Genomic DNA, 16,256 nt, shown 5'->3' with positions numbered 1-16,256 from the left:
TATATATATATATATATATATATATATATATATGTGTGTGTGTGTGTGTGTACACACATTGTCTTTAAAAAAAATTAGTCCTTGAATATAACTGGTTGATGACTAAGCTGGCTACATTTGTTTTATTAGCTGTCTCGCCTAAAATATCGGAACAACGAGTCGTCCGTAACATTATTTTACTATTGTTGTTCATGGTCGAGTCGTTATGGTCCAAGTCAGTATGTATTTGAAGTTGCTACCCTTCGAGAGGATTGAGGGAACACATCCGACATTTCCAACAGTATATTTCTGTCCTCAATATGATTAAAGAATCCACTTTGCCCTATAGTTTCTTCGTTTGTTCACCACTGACGGTGTACATTAAGTATATTTTAGCAGCATAGAGTTTACTTTGTCCCTTGCAAAACTAAAAGCATCTTCTCTCATTCATGTTGTCTCTTTTCGTCCACGACAAACCTGGCAAAGAAGATAAATAAAAGAAAGTATGAATTTGAGGGTTCTAAGCAAAAAAGATGGTAGAGGAGGGAGTAACGGTAGAGATACAATAACAGACAGCTTCATGTTAGGAGGTGATAGTACCACGAGTAAAGAGATCTGTGTTAGCAGAGAGTAAGAGAGGTTATGATAGATGTGTGAACAAGTAAAGAGTTGAAATCAGCAATGAATAAAATAATTTATGTTAAAAGAGAGTGCTAGAAGTGCTAATGCTCGAAAGAGTAACAACAATAAAGTAGGTTGATAAGAATATTGATCATATTACTGCAGACCAATTTTTCCTGCCTGTGCTGAGCTCTGGATTCAACAACATTGAGCAAATGAAAAATGTATATCACTCAGTCCCTTATTGGTACAATTCTCTGAAGGTCTGCTCCCCCACCTTTTTTTCGTTATTTTCATTTTTTTTTTTTTTTGTGCAAGATGGTAAGGTGGGATATAACAAATACCTGCTCAAAATACAGATTCACAACTTATCAGCTGGTAGTTCAACAGTGTATCCCCATATCTTCTTTTCCCTCTTAATGTGGGACCTTGTAAAGAATTAATATCCCCAAGACATGTGACAATAAAAAAAAAATGATCATTATGAAAGCTATTTTGTTTGGGGGAAATGTAATCTATAGTGAGTTCATGTAGTGTGAAAATCATGAAAGTCAGAAGGATTAGTGAACAGATTAAGTTATAAGTCATATTTCATTCTCAAAATAAAGGATATCTCAAAAGTAATCTCGCACAGGGTTATAAATACAATCTTACTACTGCTATTTTGTTGCTATCACCTGTATTTGTAATGTAGCTCAATTTACCTCAGTCTACTGTTCCTACTTTATAGTTGAGTGGTTAGGAGTTGTAAGAAAGGGATTCGCACTGAAAAATCAGTGTGTGCTCAGATTTAGCAAAGTTATCCCTACCCCAAACAATGGATGAAAAATGAAAAAAGTTTGAAAATTACCTGATAACCATAATACTTACTTAAGCTGTTTGCCACTTGTGAAACATAGGCCATCAATGAATTTTCTCCACTGCTCTCAACTCTGGGCTGCCTGGGCCTCTCCCTCTGTATGGCGGGAGCTTTCCTCATAGGTCTTGTTGGAATGCTTCTGTAATTCTGCTTTTTCTTTAGGTAACAGGTTTCACCCACACACAAACCCATTTTTACCTCCGAAAAGAGATGATCTATTTTAGTCTGGCCTCTGTCTTTTGACCTGTCCAGCATGTGAGGTCCTACCAGGAGATTGTGCTCCACTAGCATAGCTCTCGGGGTCATTGAGGCACAGAAGCCACCACAATGCAACAAAGACTGGACCTTGTGGTGGGTTACCATAATAAAGTTAATCCAAAATCTAAAGAATCCATGTGAGTCTGCATTAGCAACAAATAATCCAGGAGACTTAAGTAAATAACTGACAGATATTTGAAAGTTGATATTAATTTTGGTTTCATCTCTTGAAGTAAATCTTATCAAATTGTATTTAAAGATTAAATAATAACCAGTCTACATTCTACATATTCATATTTTTTGCTGTAGAAATATTATTTCTATTAACATATAGTTAATAGGAGGAATTTGACTGCCAAAAATGTATGCGTACAGTCTTGACTATATGGTTAAGAAATTTACTTTCTAGGTGCGTGGTTTTGGCTTTAGTTCCAATGTGTGACACCTCGGGCAAGTATCTTTTACTGTAACCCTGGACTAACCAAACCTTTATGAGTAGATTTAGCCAAAGGAAACTGAAAGAGGCCCATTGTGTGTGTATCATCATCATCATCCTTTAATTTCCTCCTTCCATGCTGACATGGGTTGGACAGTTTGACAGTAGACTGTGAATGTGGGAATATTTTTGTCTCCTTGTTTACACAGCTTGTGATAGTTGTAAATGAGTATCACAGTCATACAAAAAATGTCATTTACTGCTAACATCCTGTGAAAACAAGACTGACCATGGGAAAATATTACCTTGCTTGGAAACGGGCAAGGTTTAGCAATAGGAAGGGCATTCAGCTAGAAAAAATCTGCCTCAGCAAATTCCATGTAACCCATACAAGTGTAGAAAAGTGGATATAAAATGATGATGATGATGCAAATACTGTAACTGACTGCAGAGGTACGTTTAATTATATGTGAACTCATAGAAGTCATACATGAACTGTACATTGCTGAATATGGCATTTAATTGAATTTGATATGGGTCTCTTAAATCCAGAAACATTGCCAAACCATGGAAAATACTGGAAAACAAATTCACTATTTAGTGGTCTCTCTATGTAAATGTAGTTTAACTACTATATTTCACACACACACATACGTGTGTGTGTATATATATATCATCATCATTTAACATCCGTGTTACATGCTAGCATGGGTGGGACAATACCACAAGAGCTGGTTAGGCCGAAGCCTGCACTGGACTTCTGTGATTGTTTTGGCAGGAATTTTACAGCTGGATGCCCTTCCTAACACCAACCACTCATCAGAGTGGACTTAGTACTTTTTATGTGGCACAAGCACAGGTATATATATATACATATATAGTGTGTGTATGTCTTATTGTCAAAGCCAAAACAAAACTAGGAAATATTACAATTAACAAGCTTTCAATCAACGTTTTAACTGTTTCATGTACTATAAAGTCTAAAAGCAAAAATGATAATTCAAATTAATGCACCTGGTCAAATTATATTAGAAATACACCTTGTTAGCAGATTTTTAATCTAATTTCTTAAGAAACCCCACCTTTTCAAGCATAAATAATGCTTTATACTTATTCTTCTCAACACTAGTCTCACTATTTTCACCTCTTAGTCTCTTTGACATCCCAAAAGGTTAAAATTCTGCTGAAGATCAAAAACAAGCAAGATCGTATCACGAAAACAAAGTTAAGCTGCTTAGTGCTACAAGTAGTTACCCTTGGTAGCAGATCAACATTTGCCAGACTGTGAAGTGTTGGATTAAGTCCAATCTGTATTTCATCATCATAGCCATTTAACACCCAAGTCCAGTGTCATCAAATATCACTGATGATGATGGTTTAAGTAAATTTGTGGTATTTAATACTTCCCGCATCTATGAAAGTAAATTTCTCTTTATTTATTCACCTTAACCCTTTAGCATTCAAATTACTCTGTCAAATGCAGTGCTTATTTATTCACATTGTTTTGAATTCATCATGCATTATCTGTAGCATCATGTAGGTATCACTGAACTTTTGAAAATATTGAAATCTAACTTCTGTTCTACTTTTTCTTGGAGAACATCCAAAAAGAAACATTCTGATAGCTCATTTGTGAAATTTGGATATTTTAGGAAATATGACATTTGAATGGTCAGCGAATTGGTTGAAATCTTCCCTAAATGAATAATTAGTCATATTTGTGAAACTGAGGTGATAATCAATTTCAAATTATACAAATAGAGTCCATGGGATAGCAGTTCTCTTTTTTATCTTTTTCTCCAGGTTCTTGAAAATGAAACTTTATTTATTTATTTATTTATTATTATTATTATTATTATTTTTTTTGTAATTTTAAAATTATTTATGTAAAGTCTAATTAAGCTTTTCATGTGTTTTCAGGCCTTGCTAAATCCAAAAGTACAAGCTACCGTAACTTGAGTTTTGGCATATTTGTAGTAGGTATAGAGCTAAATAAATCCTGAGATTTTGGAAGATGATACGATTTCAATAAAATTTTAATTGACAATTAAAAATGGTTATAAACAGTTAAATGACAGAGTTTTGAATTGGGACGCCAACATAGCACACCCTACGACCACTTGGTAACTTCCCTGTTTGTTTCCACACCCTGCTGGTACCAAGCAAGCCTGTATGCATATAAGAAAAAACATATTTACTAACAGAAAAGTATACTATTAAAAAAATTTAAGAATTTTTTTTCAACCATGCTCCCCTTTGTTTCTGTTTATAATTTTAAAACATTGGAGAGCCTGAGAAGGTCATTGCTAGGATTTATCCACTGTAATTTAAAAAGGTGTGTAAAAGATATTTTATTTTAATAACATACTTTTCTGTTAGTAAATGTTTTTTTGTTTTTTTTTTACACACACATGGACTTGCTTGGTGCAGGGATGGGGTTAAAAATTTAAATTACAAAATATTTTTCTTGCTTAAATCTCAGTAATGAACCATCATTGAGCTAAACTAGACCCATGTGTTACTTCATCATCATTCCATAAAATATGTTTATGGGGAGAAAAATATCAAAAAATATTCATACATGACAGAGTGACAAAGAAATGAGGAAGGTACTAGGTGGTCGTGGGAAGTGCTAGAAACAACAGGTAAATCACGCAAGTTTCTGTCTAAAAATATTTTTTTTAATTCTTTCTTTTTTCTACCAAAAAGGCATCTACCATCATTTTGAGGTGCATATACAAACAAAATTGGCCTAAATCAGAAGGGATGTTTTAAAAAAAAATCATAAATTTTCAAATAAGTACAAATTTATTCAGACGTCATTGTCCCCATGTTAAAACAGTGAGAGGGACTAAACAACATTCTCAATATGATGATTCCATGCTAATTTTGGCCTCTAGAAGATTTATGTAGCTTAATTTAGTGCATTTTTTTTTTTTATAGAAATATGTTTATTTACCAATTAGTTCATCTATTTCTGAAATCCTTGCTCAAACTTGATATTTGTAGCCTTGGATCATGTTTCAGCTCTCACCATTGCAGAAATATGCCATTTTAACTAGTAGCGTCAGTGGATATTATCCTTTTTATTGGCTTTGCACTCTCACATCATATGGACACATTCAGCAATGGTCGTATTGAATTCACAAGAAATATTTCTCTCTTATGGTATAAATGTCTTGAAGAAAATATGTGAAAATTAACAATAAAATTTTGACTTTTATATCAAAATCAAGCAAAAACAAGTCCTCTTCGTGACTATCTTTTTTTGACACAAATCAAGTTATAATGCTCCAGTACACTGGACTAGAATGAGTCCTACCTTTCAGCAATCAAAAACAAAAACGAGTCAAACATTGTGAATGAGTGAAAATACAATGGTGATTGAGGGAACCTGGCATGATATGTAAGTGTCAGATTTTGATCAAAAGTATGTGAGAAGAAATTTCACATCCAGAACTTTCAAATGATATATAATTGTCCACAAAAAATGTATTTTGACTTGAAAATGATCAGGTGAAAAATGGGGTTTGTGTGGTCAAACTGTTCTTGTCACTCTTTCTACGGAGCTCTACAGTGATACGTACTTCAAGATCTCAGTGGTGTAATTGTTTATTTTTAGAATGATATTGTGAAGAAGGTGTGAGAAGCCATTTCTGGCCAGTTTGAACATAAAACAAAATATTTGGACTAGATATAGCCAATTTAAATGACTTAAAACTCACAACACAAAAAGCACATGTTGGTTTGCCCCCCCATGCCAAAGAAAAATTGTTGACTCACTGTTCCAGTTATAAATGGGTAAAGATGAATGTTAATGAGTGACTGTTTTATATCTCAACAATATTGTGCAATTATTATTAAACTAACTCTTTTTTTTTTCTATCTTTCAGGCCAAAGCTAAAACTACCAAAAAGAAGAAAGCTGAGTTACTCGCTGAATTAATTGCAGAAGACAGTGAAGATAATAGCAGTAAAGTAAGAATTCTTTCCAGTTTTTGTTCTCTCTTCTATGTTGTTCCTTACACTTGCAGTGTTAAGTGAAGTTTTGAAGAAGGTAACTCAAGATTTCTGTTGTTGTCTTTGCACAAAACCTAAAAGAGTTCTGTGTAAAGACAACCTTTAGGTGAGGTATTATTCTTGACTCAGTTAATCACCAAATTTCATAGCAGGACACAGCTTGGAAGCTTTTGATCAAATGACTACTTGATAAAAGGCATTCCAACTGTGATCATCCCACCTTTTTGTATGTCTAGGACTGTATTGTTTAATGTGTCTATAGTTTTTTTTTTTTAAGATGGTTGAGAATTTGTTTGTTATTTGTTGCAGGTCAAGTGACTATGTAGAAGCACCTGTTAGTGTTACTGAATTCAGTTTAAATTCTGATTAATTGGACTATTTCAGTATCTCATATCGTTATATTCAGCTATGCTTGTTATATCTCTAAGGCTTAATAAAAGCTGACTTGTGGCTAAACAACAACACTTACTAACAGTGATCACAATGCAGTTGTTCCTTGAAACTTTGATAGTTTCATATGATTTTAAACGCCTCAAATGGTATCTCCCCCCAATGTAATTGCTTTGTTCACAACACATGGTCTCAGATCAAATACAACTACCCTAGTACTACTCCAAAGTTGTATTGTTTAATTACATATGTGCATGCGTGTATTTTTAACCAAGCTATGCTGCTAATGATATAGTGAATTATGTAATACAGGTAACATTGCAATGTTAGTGGTGACTAGAGCAATAATAGTCGTGTTAGAGCATCAGGCTCACAATCACAAGGTAGTGAATTCAATTCCCAGCTAGGGTGGGTGTTCACAGTGCTCCAGTTCACCCAGCTGTGGAAATGAGTTGCGACGTGATTGGTGCGAAGCCTTTGCCTTTCCCTTGGATAACATTAGTGGCGTGGAGAACATTGCTGGTATGCATTGGCAACTGCTGGTCTTCCATAAACAACCTTGCCCGGACTTGTGCCTTGGAGGGTAACTTTCTAGGTGCAAACCCATGGTCATTCATGACCAAAAGGGATCTTTACCCTTTTTAGTAGTGTTAGTATGTGTTGCAGTGATAATAATATTGGTGGTAGTTGTACTGGTGAAAAGAGGGGTTGCAGTGTTGATGGTAGTAATGTTAGCAATGGTTATTGTAGTAGTAGTTGTTGTTGTAGCAGTACTTTTGTGATGGTAACAGTGGTAGCAGTAGTGGTCGTTGTTGATTATGTTGATGATGATGATAAATATAGCAGTTATCATACAATGATTGTGATAATTTAAAATTGTTATTTGCAGATTGAAAACGAACTTGTGTCTGTGAAGGAGAACAACAAAAAAGGCAAAAAATCTCAAACCAACGATAATAATGAGAAAAATAATGCCAAACAAAAGAAAAGCAAAAAGAAGGGTAGGAGATTTCAAGATTCTGATGATGAAAAACCTGCCAGTTTGCCTGCATCAGACTCTGAAGAGGAACCAGCCCAGAATAAGAAGCAGCAGAAACAAAAGAAGAAGAAAAAGAAGCATAGATTCTTGAGTGACTCTGAGGATGAGGAATATATGGACCAGAATGATAATGATGGAAAAGAAGGATTGGAAAATGGGATTAATGAAGGGAAAGTGAAAGAAGAAGCTGAAGAAACTCCAATGGAAACGCCAGAAGAAATCATTCCCAAAGAAGAAGATTCTGTTAAAGAATCCACTCCTGAGGATGTTCCAGGTGATGAAGCAGCTGTAGAAGAAGGTATTATTCCACTCGTTAGACCATATCTATTCTGACATAGCACAGTACTACAGATCATACTGTAACACAATATCACAGATTATACTGTACCATAGATACAATATTAGCTCTCTGGCTTCCTGTTTATCCAGCATTGTTGTGGCTAGCACTAGAAGAATCCCTTCTGTATACTTCCCTAATAATTTTGGTAAAGGATGTTTACAACTTGTCATTTCTCTTCTAAATATGTGGCTTACTGTCTATGTCAGAAATCTAGTGATATATTGTCTATGAATGGTAATTTGTGTATATTTTCTAAAGGAAGTGATGTACAATTGCACTGGCACATAAATGTATTTGTTTATTTTCTTCAGAAAAAAAGCCAGCAAAGGTGAAACTAAGCAAGAAAGAATTGAAGAAAATCCAGAAACAGGTATGGAATAATTATTAGATATTTAGATATTTCTTAAAAGTAGTTAGAAGTAGACAGTCATGTGTTTTTGCCAAAACATAACAGTGTATGCAATAATTCATGCCAATTCTGTCCTTGTTTCTATGACAACAACCTACATATAGAACTGGTTGCATTAAAATTTTGAGGATTAAATTAGAATTTCACTATCATATATATATATAATATATATATATATATATATATATATATATATATATATTATCTTGGTTGAAAAAACTTTGATAATGTAAATATGTTAATAGTTACCATAGGTAGCAAAAATCACACAAAAACTGGGATATCACACCCGTTAAATAGGTAGAAATACCAAGTTAAAGTGATGTATTTTGAGTAGATATGAATAATAATAATAAATGGAGCAAAACGCATATAAACAATAAGTTCCTTAGGAACTTATTGTTTATATGCGTTTTACTCCATTTATTATTATTCTTTATATATATATATATATATATATATATACACACACTCACACACATCACAAAACAAGATACTGAACTAATGATTTAAACATTAGATTTTTAGTGGCTTCTGTTATTTACTAGAAAGGAAATCATAAGGAAGAGTGATACAGTGTTTTTAGTTTATGTGAGTGAAATTGAAAATTGTTATGCCCAGTTTCATATACTGTTTTTTTGTTTTTTTTTAGCTATATGTTTGATGCAATCAAAAAGAGGAAAAGAACTCGTACTATGTATAGAATTAAGTTTTGTTTATTTACTAAATATGTGGCAATAAGAGAACTGCTTTATTGAAATAAAATGCCACTTTATTTTAGTAAACTCTTTGAAGTAGCTAATGATTTTGGAAATTAGCTGAAACAGGCAGTCTGCAATATCTAACCTTTAGTCTTAAAATGTGTAAACTTATGTGAACAGAAATTTCTAGATGTATTTATTTATATCATCTTTTCAAAGTGGTTAGTGCTAGGAAGGGCATTGTGCCAAAGTAGACAATAGACAACAGTGCAGTCTTTGGACCCTCAGATCCTGTTGAACTGTACAACCCATACCAGCATGGAACATGGGCATTAAATGATGATGACTGTCTAAAAGCAAGATCCTATTGATTAAATTCTATTGAGAAATAGAAATATTTTTATTTCTCTTATATGATTTTTTTTTTTATCCACAGATGGAATTTCAAAAACAACTTGAAGAAGAGGGAGATATCCGGCAATTTACTGTGTCACAGGCAGAGAAATCTGCTAAAGCAGGTAACTTGCTTGATAATCAACAAGATATCAAGGTAAATCAATATTGCATACTTTATCTTTATTCCTGTTTTTATTCCCCCTTCTAAATAGGTTCCATGCCCTTTGTAATTAAACGGTCCTCTTGGATCATTCTGATAACCACAGCATTTAGCATGTAAGTTCTAACAAGACATCAGTGTAAATCATCAAGCTGCTAATAATTAACCCTTTTGCATTCAGATTACTCTGTCAAATGTAATGCTTATTTATTCACATTGTTTTGAATTAATCATACATTATCTCATAGCTATGAATTTTTGTTAATGTGATTGTTTATTTTTAGAATGACATTGTTGGGTAGGTGTGAGAGGCTGGATCTGGTTACTTTGAGCATAAAACAGTAGAATATTTGGCAGGATATGGCTGGTTTAAATTTCTTCACATAATTAGATCAACTAAATTTGTTAAGCAGTTAAGACTCCAATCTAAAGAATTTTTGATTTTACTTTATTCAGCTGGTGTTGTATGTGATAAAGAATACTTATAAATGACCCTGCTAAGTTAACTAAGATTTTATATTTAACCAAAAATTTATATTCAAACCTCAAGCTGTACATGACTTGTTTTTGTTATAGGTTGAAAACTTTTCTATATCAGCAAGAGGCAAAGATCTTTTTGTTAGTGCAACACTTCACATTACTAATATGAGGCGGTATGGGTTAGTTGGACCTAATGGGTATGTATTTTATTGTTTCTCACCTTAAAGCTGCTTCCTTCTCTTTTAGCTAATTTTAAATTCTTTGCTGAGCTGTTTTGACCAAATTTGGAATTTATGTTAAAGTCGAAATTCATCTCTATTTTATACTAAGATTCATCTTCTTGCATTGAAATGAAAATTAACCATCCAGTAAATATAAAGTACAAAATCATTTGTACTTTAAAAACTCGTTCTTTATTTAGCCAAATCTCTCTGTCCTAAAAAAAAGGATATATGGAAAACAGTGGTTAATGTGCTGCTGCAAACACTAAGAGAGGAAAATGAAGTGGTTATTGTTGGAATTTTTTTTTATTTATCTGGGGAAGGGTTTGGGGCTAAACAACAACAAAACCCCTTTCTCTTGTTATTTTTATACTTATTATTCTATACAATCTTATTTCAGTCATGGTAAAACAACTTTACTAAAACATATAGCTGAACGTGCATTGAATATTCCTTCCAATATTGATATTTTGTATTGTGAACAAGGTTAGTTGCAGTTTATTTATGCTCTGATACTTATACATATTCACAAACATACAACCTAATAAGATATTAAACGTGCTAAGAGAAGGTGCTACCAAAATTTTATGACTTGACTTAGATACTGATTGATATTTGTATTGAAATAAAAAGGACAGATGTAATTAAACTGAAATTCATTATATACACCAGTGCACTGGCTAGTTACATGATGTTGATAATTTAATGAGTATTGAAATAAATGATTTCTTTTTAAACAAAAGTTGGCTGTGTGATTAAGAAGCTTGCTTACCACCATGTGGTTTCAAGTTCAGTCCCATGGTGCAAGACTGTGGGAAAATATATTTTATTGTAGCCCTAGGCCAATCAATGCTTCAAGTAAATTTGGTTTAGGAAACTGTGTGGAAGCCCATCATATATGTGTGTGTGTGTGTGTGTGTTCATCTCCTACCAAAGGTATTGGGAAGGGGTTTAAAGTGTGGATTTTACTAATACATTTTGGAATTGTGTTGAGTGATTTTAGTTTATATGAGTGAATATTTGTGTGTGTGTGTGTGTGTGTGTGAAATGCAATTTACAGCAAAAAAATATTCCTGTACTTAACTTGTATTAAAGAGCAAGTCTTGTTTATTTGCAGAGGTTGTGGCTGATGACACTAAATCTATTGATGCTGTCATCAGATCTGACACAAAAAGAACTGCTTTATTGGAAGAGGAGAAGAAGCTGTTGGCACAAAGCAAGACTCAGACTGCTGACTTAGACAGACTTAATTCTGTAAGTTATTTCATTAAATAGTGATAGTTATTTTTTCAGTTTTATGTATGATATAGGCTTGTATATTTCTCTTATTTCACATCTATTTATTTTAACATTCTAGATTTACTTTTTAATGCATTTACATGTATGCTACTAAAAATTTTGATTTATTTATGAACTGTTGAAGAAAATTTTGTTTATTTTTTTTATATTTGCAGCTAAAAATTTTTCATTAAGTTGAACACTTAAATGTTAGATAGTACTTTTATTCCTGTCTAATCTGAATTATTTGCCTTCATTTCCATAACAGAAGTTAGCAAATATAAGACCTGTCTTATTGTACCGCTTCCAGTTTTTCTGCAGATACCTCTGTATTATCAGCCAGATATTCAATGCAGACTTACTTGCTCTTATGTGGGGTAGCCATGTATCTCCTTTCTTACAAAACACTGTGCTTGTCCCTCTAGCATACGTTAGTCTCTCAACACCAAGCATAAAGTCACTTCCCTCTCTCAGATAATCTGCTACTTAGTCTAGGGGGATTTTCCTTGTATTGCAAGCTACTTGACAATCTCAGTAGTACCAGTGGCACAAATAAGCACCCAGCACACATTGTAAAGTGGTTGACATTAAATAGAACTTCCAGCTGACATTGGTGTCCAATGCACCCCTATAGATCACCAGATCCTGTCAAACATACCACCCATGACAGTAGAAAATAGATGTTTGATGATGATGATGATGATGATGACTTACATATTTCAAATCAGTGCTTGACGTTGCATGCCAAAACAGCTATTGGCTTGGCTATATATTTGAAATGGTCAGGAACACATCTCTGGAATAGCTTTCAGGCAAAAGAAAGCAGGAGCAATCTAAAAATATTTGCCAAAGAACTAGTGACAGAGGAGAAGGCTGAAATAGCGTAATATTTTCAATGATTCATTTTATCAACAAAGGTTTAATGTTGCTTGTTGACAATAAATCAGAGTTTTTTCTGTACATTTATTCTACGTATATGGCTGGTTAGAAAAGTTTTGCTGAAACAATTGTTTTTACAGCTGGTTATGTTTTCCTACTTGTAGCAAGCACTCCACTGGTAGTCAGGGTTACAATACACTGCCATAAGCACACAGCTTAATATTGGTTCTTTCTAATATCATTTATCATTATTATTATTATTGTTAAGGTGGCAAGCTGGCAGAATCATTAGCACATCGGGCAAAATGCTTAGCAGCATTTCGTCCATCCTTACATTCTGAGTTCAAATTCTGCCAAGGTCAACTTTGTCTTTCATCCTTTTGGTGTCAATAAATTAAGTATCAGTGATACACTGGGGTTGATGTAATCAACTAGTCCTCCCACCAAGTTTCAGGCTGTGAGCCTATAGTATTATTATTATAAGGATTATTATTGTTGTTGTTGTTGTGGTTGTAGACATTGTATGTGACTGTCAGATTATGTCTGGAAAATAGGATACCTTCATGAACTAATTCTGGATTATGTCAAGAACACAGAAACTACAATCATTTTGAAATTCTACTTAACTGCCATTACTTTAATTTCTCAGGTATACGAAGAGTTGCGAGCTATTGGAGCTGATGCTGCTGAAGCTAAAGCTCGAAGAATTCTTGCCGGTCTGGGATTTAACAAAAATATGATGGAAAGACGAACGAAAGATTTGTCTGGTGGCTGGAGGATGAGAGTTTCGTTAGCAAGGTTAGTGGGTTCTGATTTTGTTTCCTCTTCATTCTGGTTTGTTTTATCTGATTAAAGCTACTAGTTTTCCAACAGTCATATTGTTAATTCTAACCTCACAATTTATATGTAATGATGTAAATTATATCATGACCAATTAAAATAACTTTGTTTAAATTACTGTTCTTTATCACTTTGCCTTTTAGGGGTGGGTGCTTGCTAGGTTGGAGAAAGGGGCAGCACCAATGACCTTCACAGGCTTTCCAAAAGTAATGAAAGCAATGCTATTAGCATTACCCTTAAACTCTTGCAAGTCTGCAACTTATATAAAAAGAAAGTCTCAGAAGATTAAAGATATAGGAAGAAATGAATGAGTATTGTGGTTAATGCGGGGCCTAGGAAATTAGACATACATGGGTAATGAGAAAAGGGACAAGTAAATCAAGAGTGCTTGAGTGGAGGTGGGATGAGACCAACCATCTTTGAGGAAGAGAGGCCACTGTAGAAATGACAATAAAGGCAGAAAGAGGACAGAACATCTGTGAGTCAGTGGCTGGAATATATCTGTAAGTGACTTTATGCCAGTCCAGTCAACGAAATGGACTTCCTCTGGATGTAATGTAGGATGTCTGTCTGTGCAGTAGCACTGGTCCAGATTCAGGAGCAGTTCTCTATTGTGGCCTCTTCTGAGTACTATAGAGAGAAAAAGTCAGTAATTGTTGTAGGCTGAAGTATTTTATGGCTATGAAGAAAAAAGGTCTATCTTTAAGATACAGTCTTAGTTATATTATAGTGTATGTTCACCATGAAAGGCCCTCAGTGATAGTGAGGCCTAACATTTGGCACTATCATGCAGTCTCTGGTTGTATACTGCTATTGTTTAAATGAGGATGAGATGCAATTATGTTTTTGAGATTTTGCTTTTGAATGAGACAAGATTGTTGACATGACCCCTATTGGAGGATGATTGGGGGGAGGCTGTCTATGGAGTCAGTGCAGGCCTGGTGTGAGGTTGAAAGTTGATGACACTTGAGCACAAAAGTGTCATCTACAAAAGAATCAAGGGTGTCATCATGTAAGAGTGGGTATTGTTGAAGATGATGGCAAATAGATGATTGCATCAATGATTAGTGGAAGAGTGTCAGGGAGAGAACCAAAAAGTTCTTTCAATCCAGGATGCTATAATGCATTCTGACAAGAAGCCACCAGTCTAAGTGATAAGACAACTAGAGACCATAGGAAGGCAGTTTTAATGGAAAATTGACATGGTAGCAGTGGCTATGTAGTATGTGGATGTGTGTTAGAAAGTCATGATACAGCAGTGGTCAGAAAACTCAACAGGTACAGAGACAATTATGGTTTGGAGGTACAAAAGAGATGACAGGTGTTTGGAGTGTCTGCATTAGTCATCCCTTACATGAAACATGTATGGGATGAAACAAATTATCAGCTTGAGTTGAATCTAAGAACCAAGAGAAACCATAAGCATCGTTACTGAGGATGGTGAGAGGCATTGTCAGATATATGTCCTCAATGCAGTAAATATGGTTGAAATGTTAGTGGCATATTTGGTGAGTGGTATGCAAATGCATTTGAAGGAGCAAGTGAGGGAGGCTTGAGCCAGCTATAACTGGAAATTATTATTGACAACCAAGTGAGGAAAGCAAGTAACAAGAATAGTGAAGTCTACACTTTTGCAAATACCCTCTTTCTCATAACCTAAGATCACAGATTTCACACCTCTGCGTGAATACATTTTGTATTATTAAAATCTTTTTATAACTCTTTGGTGACTATGCACACATACTGATGCTTTCATTTGTCCATCCTCCCTTTTCTCACTCTTTTTCAGTCTCTTTGATATGTCTACTAATGCAGATATGTAACAAACCTTTGTTGATCATATAACACAGCTTTCAGTACTTATTTTCCAGTGGATCTCACCTTGACATTAAAGAAAAGAATACATTAAGAAGACTACTTTATTTTAATGTTTTTCAGAGCATTATTTCTGGAACCAACACTCTTGTTACTTGATGAACCCACCAATCATTTAGATTTAAATGCTGTTATTTGGTTAGATAAGTAAGTATTTCATTTGAATTTCATCTTTTTTCTCTCCCATAAAAAACTTGTATAACTTTTTTTCTGCATGATTTTACAAGGCGTTTTTTGTCTTGTCTGGTATAATTTTAGTATTGTCCATACAACAGAGTAATAGACATTAGGCAGGCAGTCAGATTTTAACTTAATGTTTAGAACCTTAGAATGTGCCCATGTACCATGAAGGTGTTAATTCTATATGGACCATCTCTTATATTAAGGAAAACCACCCTCTGTGTTTATGTTTCTTATAGATTTTGAGGTTAGATTTAATCACTTAGTCACATATTTACAAATAGAAGACATTAATGATTGATACCAACATCTATGATGGGTTTTTTTTTCCATGTGATCATGACGGTGGGAAGAAGTGAGTAGTTAACAGAGAACTGTTCTTGTGAAGGAATGGTGGCTACTGTTGTAGAGTTTGATGACTATCATTCACTAGTTTGCTATGACTAACTATGTTCAAACAAAAATCTTAAAATATATGTTAGGAACAATACCAAACAAAGTTTTCTATTGAGATGTTCCGACATGATAATTTAGACAAACTAAAAATTTCAGATAATTTCATAACATCAGAAACCTAATATAACATGGACTATGTTTTTAACCAGATTTTAAATGATATTTTCCATTTTTGTTTTAGCTATTTACAAACATGGAAAAAGACTTTACTTGTTGTATCTCACGACCAGAGTTTCTTAGATAATGTATGTACTGACATCATTCATTTAGACCAACAGAAACTTTTCTATTACCGAGGAAATTATGGTAATGTATATTTCTTTTCTTCATGATTCTTTGATAAGAACTAGGGTGAGAGGATGATATAATATAGATTTGTGTGTATGACTCAGTCATCATCATCATCATCATCATCATCATCGTTTAACGTCCGCCTTCCA

At 33.9% G+C, this 16,256-nt stretch overlaps 1 protein-coding gene across 1 annotated transcript in view; it reads left to right on the top strand.

Annotated features, from left to right (window-relative positions):
- LOC106868011 (ATP-binding cassette sub-family F member 1) overlaps positions 1-16,256 on the top strand; it is a 30,504-nt gene that overhangs the window by 1,018 nt on the left and 13,230 nt on the right. Inside the window, exons 2-11 of the mRNA XM_014913108.2 lie at positions 6,047-6,130; positions 7,452-7,899; positions 8,253-8,311; positions 9,488-9,601; positions 10,184-10,284; positions 10,709-10,794; positions 11,426-11,562; positions 13,115-13,263; positions 15,244-15,327; positions 15,998-16,122. Of these exons, the coding sequence (XP_014768594.1) occupies positions 6,047-6,130; positions 7,452-7,899; positions 8,253-8,311; positions 9,488-9,601; positions 10,184-10,284; positions 10,709-10,794; positions 11,426-11,562; positions 13,115-13,263; positions 15,244-15,327; positions 15,998-16,122 (1,387 nt within the window). The remainder of the gene's footprint in view (positions 1-6,046; positions 6,131-7,451; positions 7,900-8,252; positions 8,312-9,487; positions 9,602-10,183; positions 10,285-10,708; positions 10,795-11,425; positions 11,563-13,114; positions 13,264-15,243; positions 15,328-15,997; positions 16,123-16,256) is intronic.

Source organism: Octopus bimaculoides, chromosome 1, assembly GCF_001194135.2.
Source record: "Octopus bimaculoides isolate UCB-OBI-ISO-001 chromosome 1, ASM119413v2, whole genome shotgun sequence".
Taxonomy (NCBI): domain Eukaryota; kingdom Metazoa; phylum Mollusca; class Cephalopoda; order Octopoda; family Octopodidae; genus Octopus; species Octopus bimaculoides.
This window is presented reverse-complemented; position numbering and strand designations above follow the sequence as displayed.